We start from the raw sequence: 20,802 nt of genomic DNA on the forward strand, positions 1-20,802 counted from the left end.
GGTACCAAGGATAAAAAGCTCCTCTTTATTTTAGACAGCCTCATACAATTCTTTTCACATCCCCCCCCACTTCTTGCCCTTAAGCTTCATCTTTTAGTTGAAGTAAGGTTTGAGAGATGTGAAGGAAAAATAAAGGGCAAATTTTATAGCACTAACAAGGTACTTAGCTCAGGCATAGCTAGTCATTTCCCTAAACTGGCATTCTGCACAAATCTTCCAAAAAATGATGTTTTCGTAGGCAGGGGAGTTGGGGCTAAGATGTCTGCTTAAACAGTGTGGGAAATGGTAGATTATGGTTTTCTTTACCCTAATAGGAATTCTCAGAGTCCTTAATATTCTAATATGGGTTATCTCCAAGAGGAGAAAAGGGGTATGCAATATTCTCCAAGCTTTTTGAGCACACAGTCTTTTTCACAGAACACATCAGAAACAAGTTTGAAGTGTAACAGGAAAATCAGAAGAGTGTTCCAATGGTAAATACGATTCCTTCACATTTTTCCTCCCATTTCCTCCTAATGCCCGTAACAGTGATTTCAGAATCCAGACCACTAGTCATATTAAGAAAGGATAACTTGAATCAAGGATGGAATGGAAAGAACCAGCCGCCTTATTTTACATTTCCATTTCTACATTCTCTGCCACCCTGCTCCCATCCCCTTCTAAGTTAAGCAATACGTACTTCCTCCCTTAAGCAACCCAGTTGGGTGTTACTTCCCTCCTTTTGTGGCAGAGTGAGTAATTTATCACTATCTGAGGAAACAAAAAGTGCTAGTGAAGCAAGATGGTGGGCTAGCAGAACCTAATAATTGCTAAGATACCACAGAAGACACCATACTCAAAGAGGAGGGCAGCCCCAGATTATGCAGCAACATCCAAGAAACACTTTCCCACGCCCTGGTTAAATCCCCACCAGCAAAAGAAGAGCATCAGGCCTGGGTATTGGCCTTCTCTTGGCTTGAAATGTGGCTGTTTTTTTTGTGAGAAAGATGTTTGCCCTTAGAATGTGTGTCATTGCTTTAGTCCGTTCATTCTCTGCTGAGCCTGGGCACAGTTCTGGCACAGACGTGTAGCAGACCGATTCCTAAGGCAGTTTGACTACATCAAATGGTTGTAAAATAATCTCCATGGTTATTAACTAATTAAACTTGCATTCAACACCATATGCTGATAGGATGACGCAAAGGATAAGATTTGGATCTGAGGTCTCTCCGAGCAGGGCATGTTAGATGATGACTACAGAGAAGGGTTAGTTGCAAGCTGGATCGGAGCTCAGGCTTGGGCATGAAGGGAACAGTCCTCATTGGTTTGTAAGTGCTGGGGGCTCCCTGAGCTCTGGTGCACACTGCAGTGGTTTCACTCAAGGAAGGGTATAATGTGGGCATAAAACCATTCTTCAGACAGTTGAAGATGGTCCCCTTCTAGACCCAGGAATACTAGTTGTCCTGCGTTGTCCATTTCTTTTAGTCCTAGGCGGTCCTGTGGAGAAGAAGGCCATAATTAATCGAAAGGCTTAGTGAAAAGGTTTGAAGTAAAATAAAAAGAATGTTAACCTGAGATATATTCTCAAAATGCAATTTTCCCTAAGTATTAAAAATATATGCAGTTGAAATTATTCTATAGAGTCTTACACTGCTTTCTGAAGTTTCCCAAAGCTGCTGGAAGACAAAACTCCCTCAAAAAGTTAGGTGGAACTGACCTAAAGACAGGAGAGCTTTGGCTTGAGAACTTAAAACATTCAACCTTTAGATACCAACCTGGGACAATTTTGTATCTTGCAGTTGAAAACATTACCCGTAGCTTAATTGCCACAGAACAAGTATGGTAGGAAGAAAAGCAGTTAAGACAATACCAGATCAGTTTGAGATTCATGATAAGGAGGTTCTTAGTTGTAATTTCAAAAACTTAACAGACCCTAGCTTACTTTTTACTTAAGAGGGGCACCAAAAGCATGAGAAAAGCCAAGAGAGGAGATGATAGGCTTCTGAAATCTGAAGACATTCTAGTAGAAAGCAACTGGTTCAGACATGAGTAGCCTATGTGCATTTTTGGGAGAGTATTGCCAACATAAAATCATTAGTGTGAAGCTGGAGGGGGTGAAATGGTGCAAGCTCTGCTTGAGAAACCACCTACTGCTAAAAAAAAAAAAAAAAAAAAAAAAAAAGTTAACAACTATCACTCCTGCAGGCGGAACTCTTCTTTTTGGTGCCTAATTTAAAATCAGGATCTATCAATGTTTTAAAATAACACGGGTCTGTTTTCATTACGCCTGGGGGCTTGTTGGATTTGATCCAGTCTGCACCTCAGCAAAGGAAGCCAGTGTTAAACCTTTTTATCAGAAGAAAGAATTTAAGAGATGTGTCCCTTGGACATGCTTGAAAACCATAAAGTACAGGTACTTTGACCTTCAGGATGTAGATACCTGCAAAGCAGCACCTAAAAGACTAGTGCCAACAGCGGCCTAACTAGCCTCACCCTTATCAGATGTGGGTCAGATGCCTCATAAGCACGTACTGCTCTGGAACGTACAAGACAGGGTCTATCACCCGAAAACGCAGTAGCTTTAAGAGCTGGGGGCTGAAAAGGACAGCACCTCTCCTGACCCAGTTACCTCTGTGTAGAGCGCGGTCTCCTGTAAGGGAATAGTTTCCTTGTCTTGGCCACTTTTGTAAAATCCAAACCACTGCAGGAAAGGAAGAAATATGCAGATTAAACACATGCCACATACTGCCAAACTAATTTAAGACTGGCTGGTAGCTAAGACTACCAACAAACTAACCATCATGAGGGTGTAGTAAGGAGGAAAAATAGAGCATGTTTTGAGTCATCTCTTTTAAGGGTAGATCTTGAGAGATGAGTTAATCTTTCCAAAGAGCCTTCCAATTTCCCCAAAATTCTGCTTCCTGTAATTATGGAGCAGCTATCTTCTGAAAATCCTGCTGAACTCTAGACATTCAGAGATGAACATATATATCCACTGTTTTCAAAAAGCTCTAGTCTCATGAGGCACAGAAACAACTAACTGTTCAGCAGGGGGTCAGCAAACTTTCCTATAAAGGTCAGATGCAAAATATTTTCAGCTTGAAGAGTCACATGCTTGCAACCACTCAGTGTTGCCATTGTAATGCAAAAAGCAGCCGGAGAAAGTATTTTTAAAAACTCGTGTATGGCTGTGTTCCAATGGAACTTTATTTATGGACACTGAAACCTGTGTCCGTATACTTTTCACGTCATTAAATTAAAATCTTTTTTTTTTTACCATTTAAAAATGTAGAAACCATTTTTAGTTCATGAGCCACACTAAAGCAGGTGGCAGGCTGGATTTGGCCTGCAGGCCTGGTGGTCTGACATGATGTGATGAGGGCTATAATAGAGGCTGATTCTAGAAAAGGAAGCAAATTCTACTTGAAATAGTGATGGCACCCATAATGGAGAAACTGATTTGAGTTTGGCCTTGAAAGGTGAATAGGGGCTTATCAGGTGGAGAAATCCGGGGAAGGACATTCTAAGAGACTATCCTTCTTGAACAAAGGCAGGCAAGAGAAAAAGCATGTGCCAGGCTTGGGGCATTTCAAGTAGTACACTATGGCTTGATCAGAGAGTATACAATGGATAGTGAAGGGGGATTAAGTTTGAGAAATAGGTTGAAGCCAGGTTAAGGCAGACCTTCAATGTCAACCTTAGGGATTTACAGACTTCGGGCTGGTGGTTCTAAACTTTGTGCTGCGTCATAGGTCTGAAAATCTAATCAAAATGATAGACCCTTCCTCGGAGAATGCAACTATATCATTTTGCATACAATTCTGAATGGAGGGGGTTTACAACCCTCAGTGTCCCACTTAGGGATGTCAGTTGAAGAACCCCTGCAGTACACAAAAAGTGGTGGAAGGGACTGAGGTGTTTTCCCCAACAGGTAGCAGTACTTTAATGTCATTTACTCCTACGGTCTCCTGGCATGTTGTGGCCTGCCCAAGCAATGCCTCACCTCAGAATCCACAGGGTCCACAATGGAATCATTGAGGAATTTCACCATCACAAACTTCTTCAGGGCCATCAGGTTCTTCTTGTAGGACTCATTAACACCCTGGAGGGAAAGACCAGCAGTGGCTCTGAGACACCACCATCGGGTCTCAGCAGGGGAAATGAAGCCTCTCAGTGCTCTGGTCTCCCAGACCCTGGACCACCATGATTCTTCCCCATGGTACAGGCTGCTTTTTCAGCTTCCTGCCCAGAATGCACCTTGTTCAGCCTCCTCTTACTATCCTATCTGACTGGCATGTCCCCACCAACCATGGTGCCACCATTAATCTGTCACTGTCACTGCACTCCACAGGCATCTGTTACATAGGTTAAAAACATCTAGCCAGAGAAAGCCAAAGCAAAATAAGCTGCAATTTCTGAGTGGTTTTGCTATACTATTGTTTTTTTTCCCCCCTTTCAAAATAATTGTTTTAAAAAACCTCCAGATAAATACAATATAAACTGAGCCACCTAGTTTACCAGAATCTCCCAAACGATGTTTGTGTTTGGGACACGCAGTCCCCTTTGCAGTCTCTCTTCTAAATAAATCTCTTTTCTGAGAAAATTTGACCCAAAATTTGATCCACCAAGAAGACTTCCCTCAGTTAAGACAGGAGCTGTGAAACTCAACATAAGTCCACCAGCAACCCGCTGACTGTGCTTCAACACTAGGAATGGGAAAGGACCTAAGAGAAGAAAGTCAAGTGCATTTCAGCCTCCCTAAAAGGAACTGAATCTCAGAAGCACTGGCTCCCCCACCAAAAGACAGCACTCTGTTTCCCAAACACCTGGAGTATTTTGGGTGAACAGTCACTGCTGATCTTTTGATAAATGCCCCAAACAGAAAAATGAAAGCATAACTACAGCAGCCTGGGTTGGGTGCTTACTCTTTCCTGATTAATGTCTGCCAAGAAGACGCTGTGGTTGCGGTACATGTCCTCGTTTATGGGGTCATGCCAGTATTCTGCTTGCACAAGGCTGTAGGAAGAAAAAGGAATCAAGGTGACCAAGCTGCACATCAGCATGCCCCAACAGACTCCAAAAGGACAAAGGCCAAAGGTCCCAGGCCTTACCTTCTAATAGGGAAGACAAGATTTCCGCCTACCAAACAGTTCATTACCTAGACACCTGAGGCAAGGATGTGCCCTTTAACACAGTAAAGAAAGTGCTACAGCTTAGGAAAAGGACTCATCAATATGGTTCCCGTGAGACATTGAGCTATATCACACTTATCATGCTTCCAGGTCATGACATGGTGTCCTTCCTTCACCCCGCCTTTCCCTCCTGTTCATCCTGCAAGACTCAGCTCAAATCCCACCACCTCTGCCCCCTCTTCACCCATCTATCTCTTTTTCATCTGTCTCTTCATCCACCTCACCATCTTCAGATTGGGATGGAAGTCTGACCTTTCAATCACAAAGCATCTATCATACTCTTGAATGATGATACTAGTTTTCAGGATTCTCATATATGTCATGTAATTTTTAAGGACAAGAGGCAGATATCTGGTGGTATAATACTATTATTTTAGACACAAGTCAACAGTTCTCGTCACACATTTTTACTTTCCTGCCTGTCTCCACTTCCCCTTCCCTCCCTTCCTACCCTCCCCCGCCAATCCTAACACTTCTACCATAAATCCTCCCAGCATCTAGTTCCCACTTAGTTCCTGCATCGCACAGCAGCGCTGCAGCTTGAAAGAAGCCTGAGCGTGGGCCTAATGGGAGAAGTCCTCTGGGGAAAGGGAGGAATTAGAACATGGGTGGGACTCTATCCCAGTATGGCAGGAAAAGAAATCCAAACTTCTACAACAAGAACCCCCAGCCAGAGTGGAAGAGCTGCCCACCAGGGGTAGTGGTCCTGAAAGCGCCACTCAGCAGATTAGGGTGGCACTAAGGCCCACCGGGACCCACTACCTCAGAGATGGTGGCAGCTCTTCACCCCCAGGAGCAGACAGGACAGAGGTTAAAGGGGGCAGCAGATGGACTGTCAGTGGTCTGAGTGACATTCTATAATCTGTTTATAAATGTATCTGAAAGCTTTTAAGTGTTTAGTGTCTGCAATTCTAGAAAAAAATGTAATGAATTCCAAACATTTACAAAATACTGGTTATTAGTAGTAGTCGTCATTTTGTTTGAACATTGTTATCGCTTACCATGTAAGAATATTGGTCCTGGTCCCTCCTCTCCAAGACTGTAAGATACTCAGCAGTGACTGTCTGGCAGAGGGCAGATACTTAGTAGTAAGGGTTTGACGAATGAAACAGAATGATGTTGAGAAGTCAGACAAGCTGTGAAAGAAGTAGGCCTGGCAGTCAAGGAGAGGTAGGATTTACAGATGTTGACGGGAGTCTAGTTAGAAGAACGAGGGAAGAAAAAGCCTTAGGAACGAGTGGTCAAGTGTCCAATGCTGAGAAACGATGAGCACTGAGTACGCATAGGTGGCCAATCAAATTTCCTTGGAAAATGTAAGTGAAATAAGACAAAGCTCTTTGGGTCTTGCCAGACAGGTTCTGGTGACTCGGGGTGGCAGTGGGGAGGCCTAACGGCTAAGGATAAAAGAAGGAATGAAAGCAGTACTCAAAGGTCATCTTTCTGCGTGAAAAGGAAACAGCTAAGAAGGGGCAACAGGAAGAAATGAAAGACATTTTCTTTTGTAAGAAGCCTAGTGCCCATGGGACAGCCAAGGGGAAGGAAGTGAGGATGAGCAGAAGCTGGAAGTGCTGCAGAAGATGGGGAGGTGGGGGAGAGAGGCCCTTCAGGAGGTGGACAGAGAAGAAGCATGAGTTTGTACTATTACCTCCTCTTTAGCGCTGAGGGGCTAGGTTCAGGAAGGTTAAGTAAATCTCCCAAGGCTACACAGTCAGCATGAGAAAAGATAAGATATGAGCCTAAATCTGTCTGAGTCTACACTCTTTCCAGTGAAGCATGTGAAGAGGCAGGAAAGGACACTCCCAAGCCAGAACTTCCCAACCACAGGCCATCCTTGGTAAGATAAGCCTCTATCCTCTGAGGCTCTAGTCATTGTGGCTTAGAGATAATGACAATACCACATAGCACTTACCATATACCAGGCCTATTCTAAGTACTTCATATATGTTAACCTATTTAATCCTTACAAGAATTCCACAGGGTAAGTATTATTATTATTATAATGTTTACAAATGAGGTAACCATACTCAGAGTGATTAATTAAGTAGTTTGCCCATGGTCATAGGCAAAGTGTTAGTAGTGGAGCCAGAACACAGGAGGGGAAAACTGGGCTTTTCAACCCATGATGTTCTATGAAAGTTGTTTGTTAAAATGAGAAACTGGAAATGGTGAAATATTTGCAATACGGAATCAACAAACCGTGAAGTCATATAATAAAATGCCATGTAGCAATTAAGACAACTCGGCTTCATGTATACGTAATAACATGTTTAGACCTCAAAAACATAATACGGAGTGAAAAAAAATCCTTTGTAGAATGAAATGTACAATAAGATACCCATTACATAAAATGTTAAATATATATATTATGACATTATATATTGGCTGATTATGGCTATGTACCATATATAATACAAAAATTTTTAATAGGCTATATTCTGATTTCTTGATAGTGGTTGTCACTGTGGAGGGAAGGCAGAGAATGGGACTTGGGAGAGACATGTAGAAAAATACAATTTTATCTGAAATGTTCCTGTTCTTAAAAATAGCTGAGGAGAATATGACAAAAACAGTAGTTTGTTACATTACTCTCTATACTTTTATGAACAGTTGAAAAGTATCTGAGGGAGCTTGAGTCAGTATTTCTAGGACAACGTGTGGCAAGTTGTGGGCAAAGGGGGACAACGGAGGACAAGCGCTCTGAAAGCCACGGACCAAGGAGAGGGCGGGTTGGGAGAGCAGAGCTGCCACAGGGGCAGACGGCAGGCCAGGGCCAGGGTGGCACTGCGGGGTGGGGGGTGGCGGGGAAAACTGAGGAAGGAGAAATCAGGACGGGCTGCCAGTATCTCAGAGGGGAACTGGAGAGCAGATTGCACAGTCAGGAGGTGAGAGGGTACTATTACACTCATTGTCCCCACCGCGCCTGGCCCGGGCCTGGTACTTGAAAACACTTCCTCACTGCTTACTCAGGGTGTAAAGATATCAAATTTACTTTGCTATGGTTAAATTATCTGAACAATGTAGAAGAAACGTCTTCTGGGGTCTCTGCCTAAATTAAAACCATTCTCCTTTGTGTGGGAACTACACCCTTCCTGTCCCCTCCTGCCAATTACAGGAGGGGGTATGGTTGGCCACAGCTAATGAGAACAAGTAGGAACCTGTCCTGAGCTGGGGCATGATCTCTTTCCTAAGAATCTGAATTGGAACAGTGTCTAACCTCAGACCGAGACAATCTCCTAAAAAAGAACCAGTCCCTTGACCAGTGTGTCTCAGCCAGTTGGGCACTGCCCTGCAAAGTGAAAAGTTGCAGATTCAATTCCCCATCAGGGCACATGCCTGGGTTGTGGGCTCAGCCCTCCCCCACTCCCGCGCCCCAAATCATGGCACATAAGAGGCAACCAATCGATGGTTCTCTCTCACACTGATGTTCCCCTCCCTTTCTCCCTCCCTTCCCCCTCTCTAAAATTAATAAATAAAATCTTTAAAAAAAAAGAATGATAAAGAGGCCATATAAATCCATGAGAACAAGGAATATGTAGGACATAAATGCAGTGGTTTGAGTTGCTTGAGAGGGAAGATGGAAATATAAAGTATCTCAGTTTCCTTCACTGACCATCAGGTGGCGTTGTAGACCTAAGACCACTTTGTGACTATAAGTACAGCAAATGGAAGAAAAGGAAAAGATTGTTTTTCTCTATTTGAGTCATTCATAGTTATACCTTGGAAAATGGCTGCTTCAAGGAAGTGTTGTATTGAAGAGTTGTTATTAGAAAAAAATGATACACTTGGAAAACCCATAGGACAGATATTATAACCATGCATGTTGACCTCAAATCTCAGTTGTCACCTCTAATACTCTAGACCTACTGAATCTGAGTTTCTAGGAATGGAGCCCTAGAATCCATTTTTAATGAATTTCCCATAGGGTTCTGATATATATTTTGGTTTAGAAACAACTGAACAAGAACATATTCCAAAAGAGATTCTGTGTGTTTTTAAAACCCAAACACACACACACACAGTGCGGGGGAGAGAATAAATAAATATCCAAACACATTTGAGTAGTTGGGGACATTGATTGTAAGAGGTTAACCACTTGCCGCTGACAACAAAAATAATCTCTCCTCCAATATTAACAGTAATTCCTTGAGCTTGGTACTTTCTAAAGGCTTTTTGTTTGTTTGTTTTTAAAATAAACATTTATTCTGTTGGAATTACATTCTTCCTATATAGAAAAATGCCCTATCTTTTTATTTTTTTAAGATTTTATTTATTTGTTTTTAGAGAGGGCAGAAGGGAGGGAGATAGAGAGGGAGAGAAACATAAATGTGAGAGAGAAACATGGATCGGTTGCCTCTCATACATGCACCGACCAGGGACCAAACCTGCAACCCAGGCATGCGCCCTGACCGGGAATGGAACTGGAGACCGTTCCCTTTGTGGAGCAACGCCCAACCAACTGAGCCACACCAGTCAGGGCAGCCTTCCCTTTCTTTTTAAAATTAACATTAAAGCAGTTTTAAGTTTACAATAAAACTGAGCAGATAGTACAGAGATATTTACAAAAACAATCTCATCTGAATATCACCAGGAATCACTGTTAGCATGAAAGTCAGCATGGTGTTTTCAGGCAGTGACAGTTAAGTCCTTTTCAGCTAACCATACATACCGTTCTTGAATAGCTTTCCTGTAAGCCCCAGCATTCAGAGTTTTCCTGATCAAGTCACAGATGTGAGAGCTCTCTCCTGGGCACCGAGGGAGTCCAAAAACACCTAGAGTAATAGAAGACAATTATCCATTCCTTCAATAATTATGTATTGAATACCTACTATATACAAGGCACTATGAGAAACAACAGAAAAAGCCAGAGCTTAACCCTAATTTCTTTCATGTATTCTTCAAGAAAATAATGTATTGAGGATTAGTGCTATAACCAGCTACCTCCTTATACTCCCACTCTTTTCTGCATAAAGACCTTTGCACCTGCTCCTCCCTGGAGGATGTACAGGCATACCTCAGAGATACTGTAGGTTCAGTTCCAGACCACTGCAATAAAGTGAATATCACAATGAGCCATTTGAGTTTTTTGGTTTCCCAGTGCATATAAGCTATGTTTACACTATGTTGTAGTCTATTAAGTGTGCGACAGTCTTAGGTCTAAAAACATAATTAGACCTAATTAGCACATACCTTAATTAGAAAATATTTTATTGCTAAAACTGTTAACCATCATCTGGAACTTCAGTGAGCTGTAATCTTTTTGCTGGTGGAGGGTCTCCCCAGATGTTGATGAAAATGCAGTATTTGCGAAGCACAATAAATAAAGTGCAATAAAACAAAGTATGCCTGTACTTCTCTTGCTGCTTCAATGGCTGGACTCACTTGCACCTCGCAGGTCTTAGCTTAGAGAAGTCATATCTGATTGCCTTGCCGCAAGTAGCATCCAACCCCGCTTCCTTCCCCTCTCCCAGTTACACTTTCATCCTCATTATCCTCCTCAATAACATTTTTTGGGGTACCAAGCATAGTGCTGAACACACACTGACTAATTTAATCCCCACAACCATCAAATCATTATTTGCCCCATATTACAAATACGTTTAAAACAGAGACATTTAATATCTCGCCCAAGGGTAGACAGTCAGTGACACGGCCAAGAGATGAACACAGGCAGATCGCGCTTCAGAGCCCACACCTGCACCCAATGCGACCACCATTCTATCAAGTCGTAACCCATTTTTTTCTTTATCTTAGTTACCACTGACTGTATTTTATTTGTTTCATGTCTATACTCACCCCACCTCAACTAGAATGGATGTTTCATGAAGGCAGGGACCTTGTCTGTCTTGTTTATAGGTTTTCAATACATATTTCTTGAATGAACAAATGATAAAGCTGTTTTAATCAATTTGCACTTGAATAATACTTCTAGAAATTATTTTCCTGCCTATTACTTCACTTCATCCTCTGAAAAATTCCTGCAAGAAGAGCAGGGCCTTATTTTAGTTTCCCTCATCTGTGAAAGGGACCGATGATACCAAATCACTTGCCCAATCAGTAACAGTTAATTGGGTGAATCCAGTTTCCTGATTATAAGGAGAACCCTTCTACCCCTACACTATATCGCCTAATAGTTACGCTTATCAGAACAGAGATAAAGTTCTATTCTGAAGATATAACCTTTTTTAAAGTCTGTAATTCTGCCTAAACAGGAAACCCATTTTCTCTGAAGGATTTAATCACTATTGTTCATTTACAGACAAAAAGAGCTTAGACATTCTTTGCATAAGCCTAAACTCTATAGATGTCACCAATGTTAGAAAACAGAAAAGGTTGTTCGACTTTCCTAATTCCTTAACCCGACCACGTGCTATGTGGCTGCGACCATCTCACTTCCAGGAAATCACGTTAATTAAACTAGAGAGAGAGAGAGATGGCAACTTAATGATTCACATGTGTTTGGGTCTATGGCACCCCAAGTCTCTTCCTGTTTTTTCGGGAATGCTGGCTAGTCTGATAAGCTGGGAAAACAGAATTTTGCGAGGGTGGCTGACTTTTTGCACAAATAGAGCTGCTAGATTATTTTTTTATTTTATTTTAAGTCAATTGGTCATGTGGGCTAGAACATTCAAAAAAAGGAGGCAAAGAGGCCAAAGTTACCTTGATGTTGTCCCCCAACTGAGATCAGATTGACCATGGGAGGTGAGGGGCATCTCTGAGCGACTGCTCTCCTGAGAAGGGGAAAAGGGTTATCAGTTATGACTATCAGATGGAAATGTAGCCCCAACACAAAATTTCTCAGAATAAGATACTTAATTCTCTGTAGTTTCCCAAGGCCACCAAGTTTCAGGATTTTCCCTTGATACGACCAAACACAAATCTTAATTCTTTCATAAAACATAAGTTCCAAAGCCCTGGCCTGCGCGGCTCAGCCGGCTGGGGCACTGTCCCATAACCCCAAGACTGCGCTTTTTATTCCAGTCAGGGCACTCGTTCCCCAGTCCAGGTGTGTACAGTCCCAGTCTGGGTGCGAGCAGGAGGCAACTGGGCATGCGTCTGTCTCTCTCACATCAGTGTTTTTCTTTCTCCCTTCCTCTCCCTCTAAAAGCAATGAAAAAATGTCCTCAGGTGAGGATAAAAAAAGAAAGAAAAGAAGTTCCATAAAGCTTCTTTATGGAAAAATTTTAGAATAGTTTCCAAGTGGCTCTCCCTACAGAGCACGCTGGTACCTTTCCCCACCCCCTCCGCTCAGGTGGGTTTTCCTTCTCTCTCTTTCTCCTTAGCTCCAAGGGCCTTGCTTTTGCCTCTGAGCCCATCTCTTCTACAGTTCACTTCTACCTTTCTGACTTTCTAAATATACTTTCTCTTATAGCTTGAAAAAAAATGAAAAAATAATAGTTTCTCTTCCAAGACAGGTGAAGATCCAAAGAGAACTAGACACCCTGGCAGATGAGGCTCAGTTGGTTGGAGAGTCATCCCATAAGTCAAAAGGTCACAGGTTCGATTCCTGGTCAGGGCACACGCCTAGGCTGTAGGTTCAGTTCTGAGCTGGGGCATGTATTAGAGGCAACGGACCGATGTTTTTCTCCCACACCTAGGTTTCTCTCCCTCTCTTTCCCTCTCTCTAAAAAAATCAATAAATCAATAAGCATGTCATTGAGTGAGGATTAAAAAAAAAAAAAAAGAATTAGAGGAGTGGATCTATCTGAATAAGAGAAAAGGAAATCAATTCCATGTAATTGGTGTAACAGAAATGAACTCACAGAAATTGGCCTCCCTGGGAGAATCCCATAGCATTGTAGCCTTGCTGCAACTTAGGATCCTTAGCAAGAATCTGACACACTGTTGTTACTTGGGTATTGACATTCAAGAAGAAGCTGTTCTCCACATCCTAAAAGAGGAGCCGCAGAGAAGTGAAAAGATGGGACTGAAAACAAACACTGGTGTCTTCTCTAAGAGGTAAACTTGTTTAGGTTGGTGTCCTCACACAGGCCACTCAACAGTTAAAGTGTCATTGCATGATTTGCTGCTAAAAATACAAGGTAAAGCATTTTAATGGTACACCCCCTGAATTTAGTCAGCAAACCTTCAAAGGAACAGGGCTACAAAAAGAGCCTTACCTCCATCAGGGTCTTCCCAATCTCTAGAGATAAGACGTAAATTCCAGGTATTTTCTTCTCAACCATTTTTTTGACAGCACCCATACTTAAGGGATTACAACAGCTGTCTCCTAGACATCAAAGACAATGATGAGAACTCATGAATCGAAACATTATTTTTTAAAAACTTCTGTGCTTCAAAGGGCATTATCAAGAATGTGAAAAGACAACATATAGCATGGGAGAAAACATTTGCAAAACATCTATCTTATGAAGGTTTAATATCTAGAATATACAAAGAACTCTTACAACTCAATGACATGAAGAAACCTAATTAAAGATGGGGAAAAGGACTTCAACAGACATATCTCCAAAATGATATACAAATGGCCAAGAAACACCTGAAAAGATATTGAACATCATTGGTCATTAGGGAAATGCAAATCAAAACTACAATGAGAATGCTGGCCAGGTAGTTCAGTTGGGTAAGGTGTGGTCCTGATACACCAAGGTTGTGGGTTCAATCCCAGGTCAGGGCACATATAAGAATCAACCAATGAATGCATAAATAAGTGGAACAAAAAAAATCAATGTTTCTTTCCCCCTCCCCCTTCCTATCCCCTTAAAATCAATAAATAAAAGTTTAAAAAAAAACTACAATGAGATACCACTTCACACCTACTAGGATGGCTTTAATGAATAGTTTACTAGTTAAGTTTAAAGAAGGAAAATAACAAGCACTGGCAGGATATGGAGAAATAGGAACCTTTGTACATGGCTGGTGGAAACGTAATGTGACGCAGCCACTGTGAAAACATGTTGGTAGTTCCTCAAAAAGTGAAATATATGGTTATCATATGACCCAGCCATTTCACTTCCAGATATACGAGGTCTGTCCAGAAGGTATCCAGCCATGTAATGTGAAAAAGAGGCACTTATTGAAGAAGATACAGGATACAAAAAACATTGTACACAGGACAATGACGTCTCAGTCCTCTTCGAGGTGGGCACTTTGGGACCTCACAGTTCTCTCAATTGCCATCAGCTGCCACATCGTTATGTTCCTGAATCTCATTGGTGTTCTGAAATCTCTTCCCTTAGCTTTGGGAAAAGCCAGAATTCTCAGGCTGTCAAATCTGGGCTGTAGGGGGGCTGAGTCATCTGGGTGATTTGATGTTTTGCCAAAAATCTCTGTACAAGACGTGATGCATTAGAAGGCGTGTTGTTGTGATGAAGCTGCCAATCACCAGTTGCCCATAGCTGCAGCATTCTGCCTCACCTGAATAGTTTCCATAGAGGAATGTTCAAGCTTAACGCAAAATTTGATGCAGATTCATTGCTCTACTTGCCATTTTAAATGCTATCGCCACACAGTACAAATGTTCACTCAACAGTGTCTACCACCCCCACGGACCAATGCAATGAAGCTGTCATTGTTCACACATGTGCATTTCAGTCCACTCTCCTTGGCTGCGAGGTTACATCAAAGTTGTGCAAGCTGTCCTCTTCACATTAGCAATGGCTGGATGTTTTCCGGACAGACCTCATCTATACCCAAGAGAAATAAAAACATATGTCCATACAGAAATGTGCATGTGCATATTTATAGCCACATTATTTTTAACAGGTAAAAGGTAGAAATAACCCAAATGTCCATCAATGAATAAATGGATAAACAAATTGTCACGTATACTCATATACATACAACAGAATAACATTCGGCCGTAAAAAGGAATGAAGTACTGACACATGCTACAATGTGGATGAACCTAGAAAACACTGTAAGTGAAATAAGCCAGATACAAAAGGTCACATATCATATGATTCCTTTTTATTTGAATTTCCACCTGACTTTATTTTCAAATACACTTTCTTTAAAAAAAAAAAAATAATACACTTTCTGTGAGGATGACAAATATCAGTATTAGGAAATCCAATTATACAAAAAATACCACATCTAGTCAGGGGTAGATATATTTATTTTTTGGTAACATACATTAAGTGGCACTAATTACACAGTAACTATAAGGTAACTAACATGAAACCACAGAACTGTAACTTTGCCACAGCTGCATGGACTTGGGCCTTTCTGGTTGAGCACGTTTTGAAAAAACTGGATGCCCACTCCAGGGCTCTGCCAATGAAATCTGTTGAGGAGGAAAGGTCTGAAGTGGTGACTGACCAGAGTACCTTACAGCTGACAGATGACAGGCAAGCCATGTTAGTTATGAAGTAGTTACAGCCTAATTCACAAAAGTTACCATTTTCTCTCTCTAGAAAGAAGCAAGAAGTTAAGAAATTCCTTGAATTAGAACCGGTGTATCCGGTGGGAGTGCAGAGGAGGGTTATTAGAGCGGTGTCAGAAGGACACCGGCAGGTCAGGTGGGTAGGACATCATTAATAATCATGGTTGGCTTCTAAATACTGGTAGCAAGATGACTTCTGATTTGTAATCTTAGGTAAATTACAGAATAATGAAAAAGGCCAGTAATCATACACTAAGATTACTAAACAGCACTTCAAAATTAACCCCCTGAGAGTTGTGCTTGCAGCAGGGTTTCACAAGACAAGGCACCCAGATTTTTTTCTTCCCACGTCTGGCTTGCAGAGCAGCTCTCGGGGCCATTTCAAAAACCTCCCTCACTCCATCTTTGGTCTTTGCTGAACACTCCATGTACCCAAAAGCGCCAGTCCTGTTTGTCATATATCTGCCTTCTTCCGGTTTTACTGGCTCCTGCTTCATCTTGGCTAGCTCCCGCCTTGTGTGCTCATCATTCCGAAGACCCATCTTGTTCCCAACCAAGATGATGGGCACATTGGGACAGAAATGCTTGACTTCCTGAGTCCATTTTTCTGGGATGTTTTCTAAACTATCGGGGCTGTCAAGGGAGAAATGCATCCGTATAACGCCGGTGTCAGGGTAGGAGATGGGCCTCAAGTGATCATAATATTCCTGTCCAGCTGTGTCCCACAAAGCCAACTCCACCTGCTTTCCATTCACTTCAATATCTGCCACATAGTTCTCAAACACTGTAGGTACATATACCTCTGGAAACTGGTCCTTGCTAAAAACGATGACAAGCAAGTCTTGCCACAGGTTCCATCTCCTTTTGGATGGCAGCCATGGCTTACAAATGTGCTGCAAGACCCACGGCCTGTGTGGCAGGAGTTCTACAAAGTGCCTCAAACTTCTCAGATGAAAGGCACTCAAGCGACGGCTCCGAATCTGGCCTCTCTGGGCCGAGGACGCTTGTCCGCGAGTTGCAGGTTCGGAGACTAGGGCAGGTGTTGGAAGAGGCTGTGGCTGACTAACGGCAGACTAACCAGAGAACCTACAGAGAACAGCAGGCAGAGGACAGCGGGGTGGGGAGCGGGAGCCACCAAGTGAGGGTAGGCGGCGGCGGGGGGGCCTCGTATAATCCCTTTTATATAATATACCCAGAACAGACAAATCCATACAGACAGAAAGCAGATTGAACATTTTCAGGGGGTTGAGGCAGACAGGGAATGAAGAATGATTATTTAGGGTGACTAAAAAAAAAGTTTTGAAACTAGAGAAGTGGACCTGGCCCAGTCGCTGAGTTGGTAAGATTGTTGTCCCTCCCGTACACCAAAGGGTTGCGGTTCGATCCCAGGTCAGAGCACATACCTAGGTTACAGGTTTGATCCCCAGTTGGGGCACGTATTGGAGGCAACTGATCAAGGTTTCTCTCTCTCTCTCCCCCCACCTCCCTTTTTCTCTAAAATCAATAAACATATCCTCTAGTGAAGATTAAAAAAAAATTGGAGGAAAGTGGTGGTTGTACAACACTATAAATACACTAAATGCCACCAAATTATACACTTTATTATACTTAATTGTATGCCACATGAATTTCACCACAATAAAAAAAAACCACATTTTTTGCTTAGCTCACGTTTATTAAGTAATAAACTTCAAAAACACATACATTATAATAAAACACCAAATTGACAAATGAAAAATAAGCAGAGGTGCAAATTGCCCTCCCTTATCATCAGGGACATTTTGGGTTAATGGACTCAAAAGTATTTTAGAACTGAATTTCTCTTTAAGCCAGGACTAGGGTAAGACATGCGAAGTACCTAAGACACAAAATTTAAGGTTCACTCTCAGGTTCATGCAAGTGCTGACCATGAACTTGTATGCACTCCAGAGTGAGTGCTTCTTTAAATCATACACTCCAGGGTAGTGGGTTTTCAATCAGCATGCTAAGGCAGGCACAGTGGTATGCCATGAGAATTTTTAAAATATGCAATGCCTGACTAGTCAGTCAGGAGGACTGACCTCTTTTCCCTTAGATTGTAAAATAAAAAATGACAACAGCCCACAAAACAGCCGTCCAGTGTGAATGAATCAAAATCATACTTCTTTTGGGTTTTTTTGGTCAAATCGGCTAAAAGTATATATTTTGATGTGCTACGGAATTTTAGTAATTAGTTTCTGTGTGCCATGACATGAAAAATGGTGAAAATTGCTGCCTGCGGGGCTTCCTTGTTTCACCCAAGGCCCTGCCCTGTTTCTTTTCCTGTTTTAAGGAACCAGAAATAGGAATGGGAAGCAAAGTGGTTGGCCACTGGGTGGGAGAAGTAGGCTGAGAGGAAGCTTAAGAATTAGTTTTTAAAGAAGAAAAAGCTAAGGATTACAGCATCTTTGATTTCTCTCATAAAACATTTGCCACGCTGAACTATAATTCTTGCTTACTTCCCTGCTGCCTTATGGACTGACTGGTCTGGGAAGACCCGGAGCACCTTGTGTTCTTGTTTATCTCCTCTGTAGCAGCCCCAGGACCTGGCACAGAACCCTGAAAGAACTATCAGTATTTGGGGGCTCTAATTCCTCCCTGAACACTTTCCTTCAACCCATCCCATTAAGGTTCTCCCTCTCCCCATTTTGTTGAGGTCTTTAGTGATCTTGATATTGCTAAATCCAACAACCAATTCTCTGTCCTTATCTTACTTGACTTGTCAACAACATTCCATATAGTTGATTACTCCCTTCCTCTTGAAACATTGTCACCTGATCCCCAGGACATTGTACTCTCCTGACTTTCCTCCACCTCCCTGGTTGTTCCATCACCATCTTCTTTGCTTGTTCCTCCCCATCTCCTCAACCTCCATTTGTTGGGAGTGTCTCAGGGTTCAATCTTCAGACCTCTCCCCTCTTCTGTGTACACTCCCTAGATTATTTCACCCAGTCTCATGGCTTTAAATACCAGCTATATGCTGAAGGCTCCCCAACTTAAATCTCTGGACTTTATCTCTCTCCTGGATTCCATACTCCAAATACATCTACAACATCTCTTGGGTGTCTAACAAGCATCTCAAATTTAGTAAGTTCAAAAGCAGATCCTTGAACTTCTCCCCTCCCCACGTGTGCTCCTTTAAAGACTTCTGCGCTTTGGTAAAATGACAACTTCATCCTTGTAGTTGTTCAGGCCAAAACTCAAGGGAGTCAGCCTTGATTCCTTTCTTTCTCTCTCATCCTTCATCTCATCTGTTAGCAAATCCCATCGGTTCCACCTTCAAAATATTCCAAACTTTGACCACTTCTCCATATTACTATACTGTTTCAAGCCATCATCATCTCTTGTTTAAATTACTGCAATAGCTTCCTACCTTGTCTCCCTGCAAATGTCCATGATCTCCACAATCTATTACAACTGCAACGGCCCTTTTAAAATGTGAGTTAAGATCATGTCACTCATCTATCTCCACTCTCCCCTTCAAGGGCTTCCCACCTCATTCGGGCCGAAGTCCCTATAGTAGCCTTAGTAGGCCTAACACTTGCAGCCTCCGTCCCCCCACCCTCTGACCTACCCCTATTTTCCTTCTCCTTGCTTACTCAGTTCCCACCACGCTGACCTGCATATAGTTTCTTTTTCCTTTTTTTCTTTTTAAGATTTTATTTTATTTTTTTTATTTTTAGAGATTAGGGAAGGGAGGAGGAGAGAGAGAGAAGAAACATCCATGTGCGAGAAAAACATTCATTAGTTGCCTTTGGCTTGTGCCCTGACCAGGAATCAAACTGAAGACTATTTGTTTTGTGATGTCACCCAACCAAATGAGCCACACTGGTCAGGTGAATGTAGTTTCTTAAACATACCAGATATACTTCTGCCTCAGGGCCTTTGCATTTGCTACTCCTTCGACCAGGCAGCCACAGGGCATCTTCTTTGTCCACTTCAGATCTTTGCTCAGATGTCACTTTCTCAGTGAATCCTTTCCTGATCTTGCTCTATAAAATTGCAAGCCTCAATCTTCAGTTTCTCCACCCCTCTCTGTTTTACTTTTTTTCATCGCACTTATCACCATTTGACATACTATATGTTTTACTTATTTCTTTATAGTCTGTCTCTCCCATTGGAAAGTGAGTTACAAAAGGGCAAATAATTTAGTCTGTTGTGCTCACTACTGTATTCTCAGCATCTATAGGTGCTCATAAGTGTGCGTTAAATGTATAAATGAACTATAGGTGCCTAACAAATTTCTGTTCAAAGTGTGAATGAATAAAAGGATGGATGCCTGGGTCACACAGCCACAGTCCAGCTCTCAGAGAACAAGTGCCAGATACCGCATCCTGACGCCACTGCTGGCGATTGATTAAACAAGTTCAGCATGTAAAACCCGAACTCAGTCCACAGACGTCTGGGAGCCCTCACGAAAGGACAGATCCTTGCCCTTCTCCCTTCCCAATGCAAAGCAGCCCCCAATTCCTAATATCCCGCCAGCCGGCTTCTGTGTGACCACGGTCCTCGCCCTTCGCACTCTCCCTTTGCAGACGCGAACCCAGGATGAAAGAGGGAAAGAGTTGCAAAACTCCTCTTACTGACTCACCCATCCCATGCCAGATCACCAGCGGCAGCGGCGCGGGCGGGCCGAAGCGCCCCATCCCCAGGGTGGCGCAGGACGCCAGCAAGAGAGCAACAGCCGAGAACCACAACGAGCTGGACGACGCCATCTTGGCTCGGCCACGTGAGCGCGCTCCCGAGCCGGGGCCTGGCGCGGGTCCGACGTCGCGCTTCCTTCACGCCTCCGCCGGGGCTGCCCCGCGGGATGGGCGTCTTCTCTGACGTGAGGCTCTAGGTAGGCTGTCCGCCACGGTGACAGCCACTAACAAAATGAATACTAACGTTTATGCAGCACTTACTCCACATCAAACACCTCTCTGGGTGCTTTTATATCTGTTCACTGATTTATCCTCGTAGCAACTGTATGCACTTCTCCCCATTTCACAGTCAGGACACTGAGGCACTGAGAATTTGGGTAAGGTGCCAAGGTCGCGGAGAGAGCAAATTGGAGGTTCCGAAGTCGTTGCTTTTAATCTCTGCACTGTACTGCCTTTGGAAGAAAAATAACTTTGGGAAAAGAAGGAAGGAAGGGAGACCTTAGCTATCTATTAAAAACGGAAGGAGAGGGATAATTTCTAGCCAGGGCCAAAGAAGGCAGGGAGTGTGGTAGTTATTAAGGATCTTGAAGGAAAGGTACGGACGGTTTCAACAGGCAAAGATGAAATC

General features: G+C 42.7%; 1 protein-coding gene and 1 pseudogene across 1 annotated transcript; both read right to left on the reverse strand.

The window, feature by feature from the left end:
• Positions 1–24: 24 nt before the first annotated feature.
• On the reverse strand, positions 25–20,292 carry PPT1 (palmitoyl-protein thioesterase 1). Its single transcript, XM_054572040.1, has 9 exons — positions 20,123–20,292; positions 13,289–13,398; positions 12,932–13,059; positions 11,829–11,899; positions 9,838–9,940; positions 4,905–4,995; positions 3,983–4,081; positions 2,609–2,680; positions 25–1,476 (listed from the first exon to the last, which is right to left on the reverse strand). The coding sequence occupies exons 1-9, from the start codon at positions 20,244–20,246 to the stop codon at positions 1,354–1,356; spliced, it is 921 nt and encodes a 306-aa protein (XP_054428015.1). The 5' UTR covers positions 20,247–20,292; the 3' UTR covers positions 25–1,353.
• Positions 15,827–19,456, reverse strand: LOC129069430 (transforming protein RhoA-like; annotated as a pseudogene).
• Positions 20,293–20,802: the final 510 nt, after the last annotated feature.

The sequence above is a fragment of the Pteronotus mesoamericanus genome, unplaced genomic scaffold, assembly GCF_021234165.1.
Source record: "Pteronotus mesoamericanus isolate MK-2021 breed Mesoamerican mustached bat unplaced genomic scaffold, CSHL_Meso_final contig_221, whole genome shotgun sequence".
Lineage (NCBI taxonomy): Eukaryota > Metazoa > Chordata > Mammalia > Chiroptera > Mormoopidae > Pteronotus > Pteronotus mesoamericanus.

Bases quoted from the DNA above. Each gene is read 5' to 3' on its own strand.
- PPT1 (XM_054572040.1), bottom strand. From the start codon at position 20,246: ATGGCGTCGTCCAGCTCGTTGTGGTTCTCGGCTGTTGCTCTCTTGCTG. The intron at 11,900-12,931 runs GTGAGTTCATTT...TCCCCTTCTCAG, and splicing joins TCCCAGGGAGGCCAATTTCT to GAGAGCAGTCGCTCAGAGAT. The intron at 4,996-9,837 runs GTATGTATGGTT...TTCTTCCTACAG, and splicing joins AGGAAAGCTATTCAAGAACG to CCTTGTGCAAGCAGAATACT.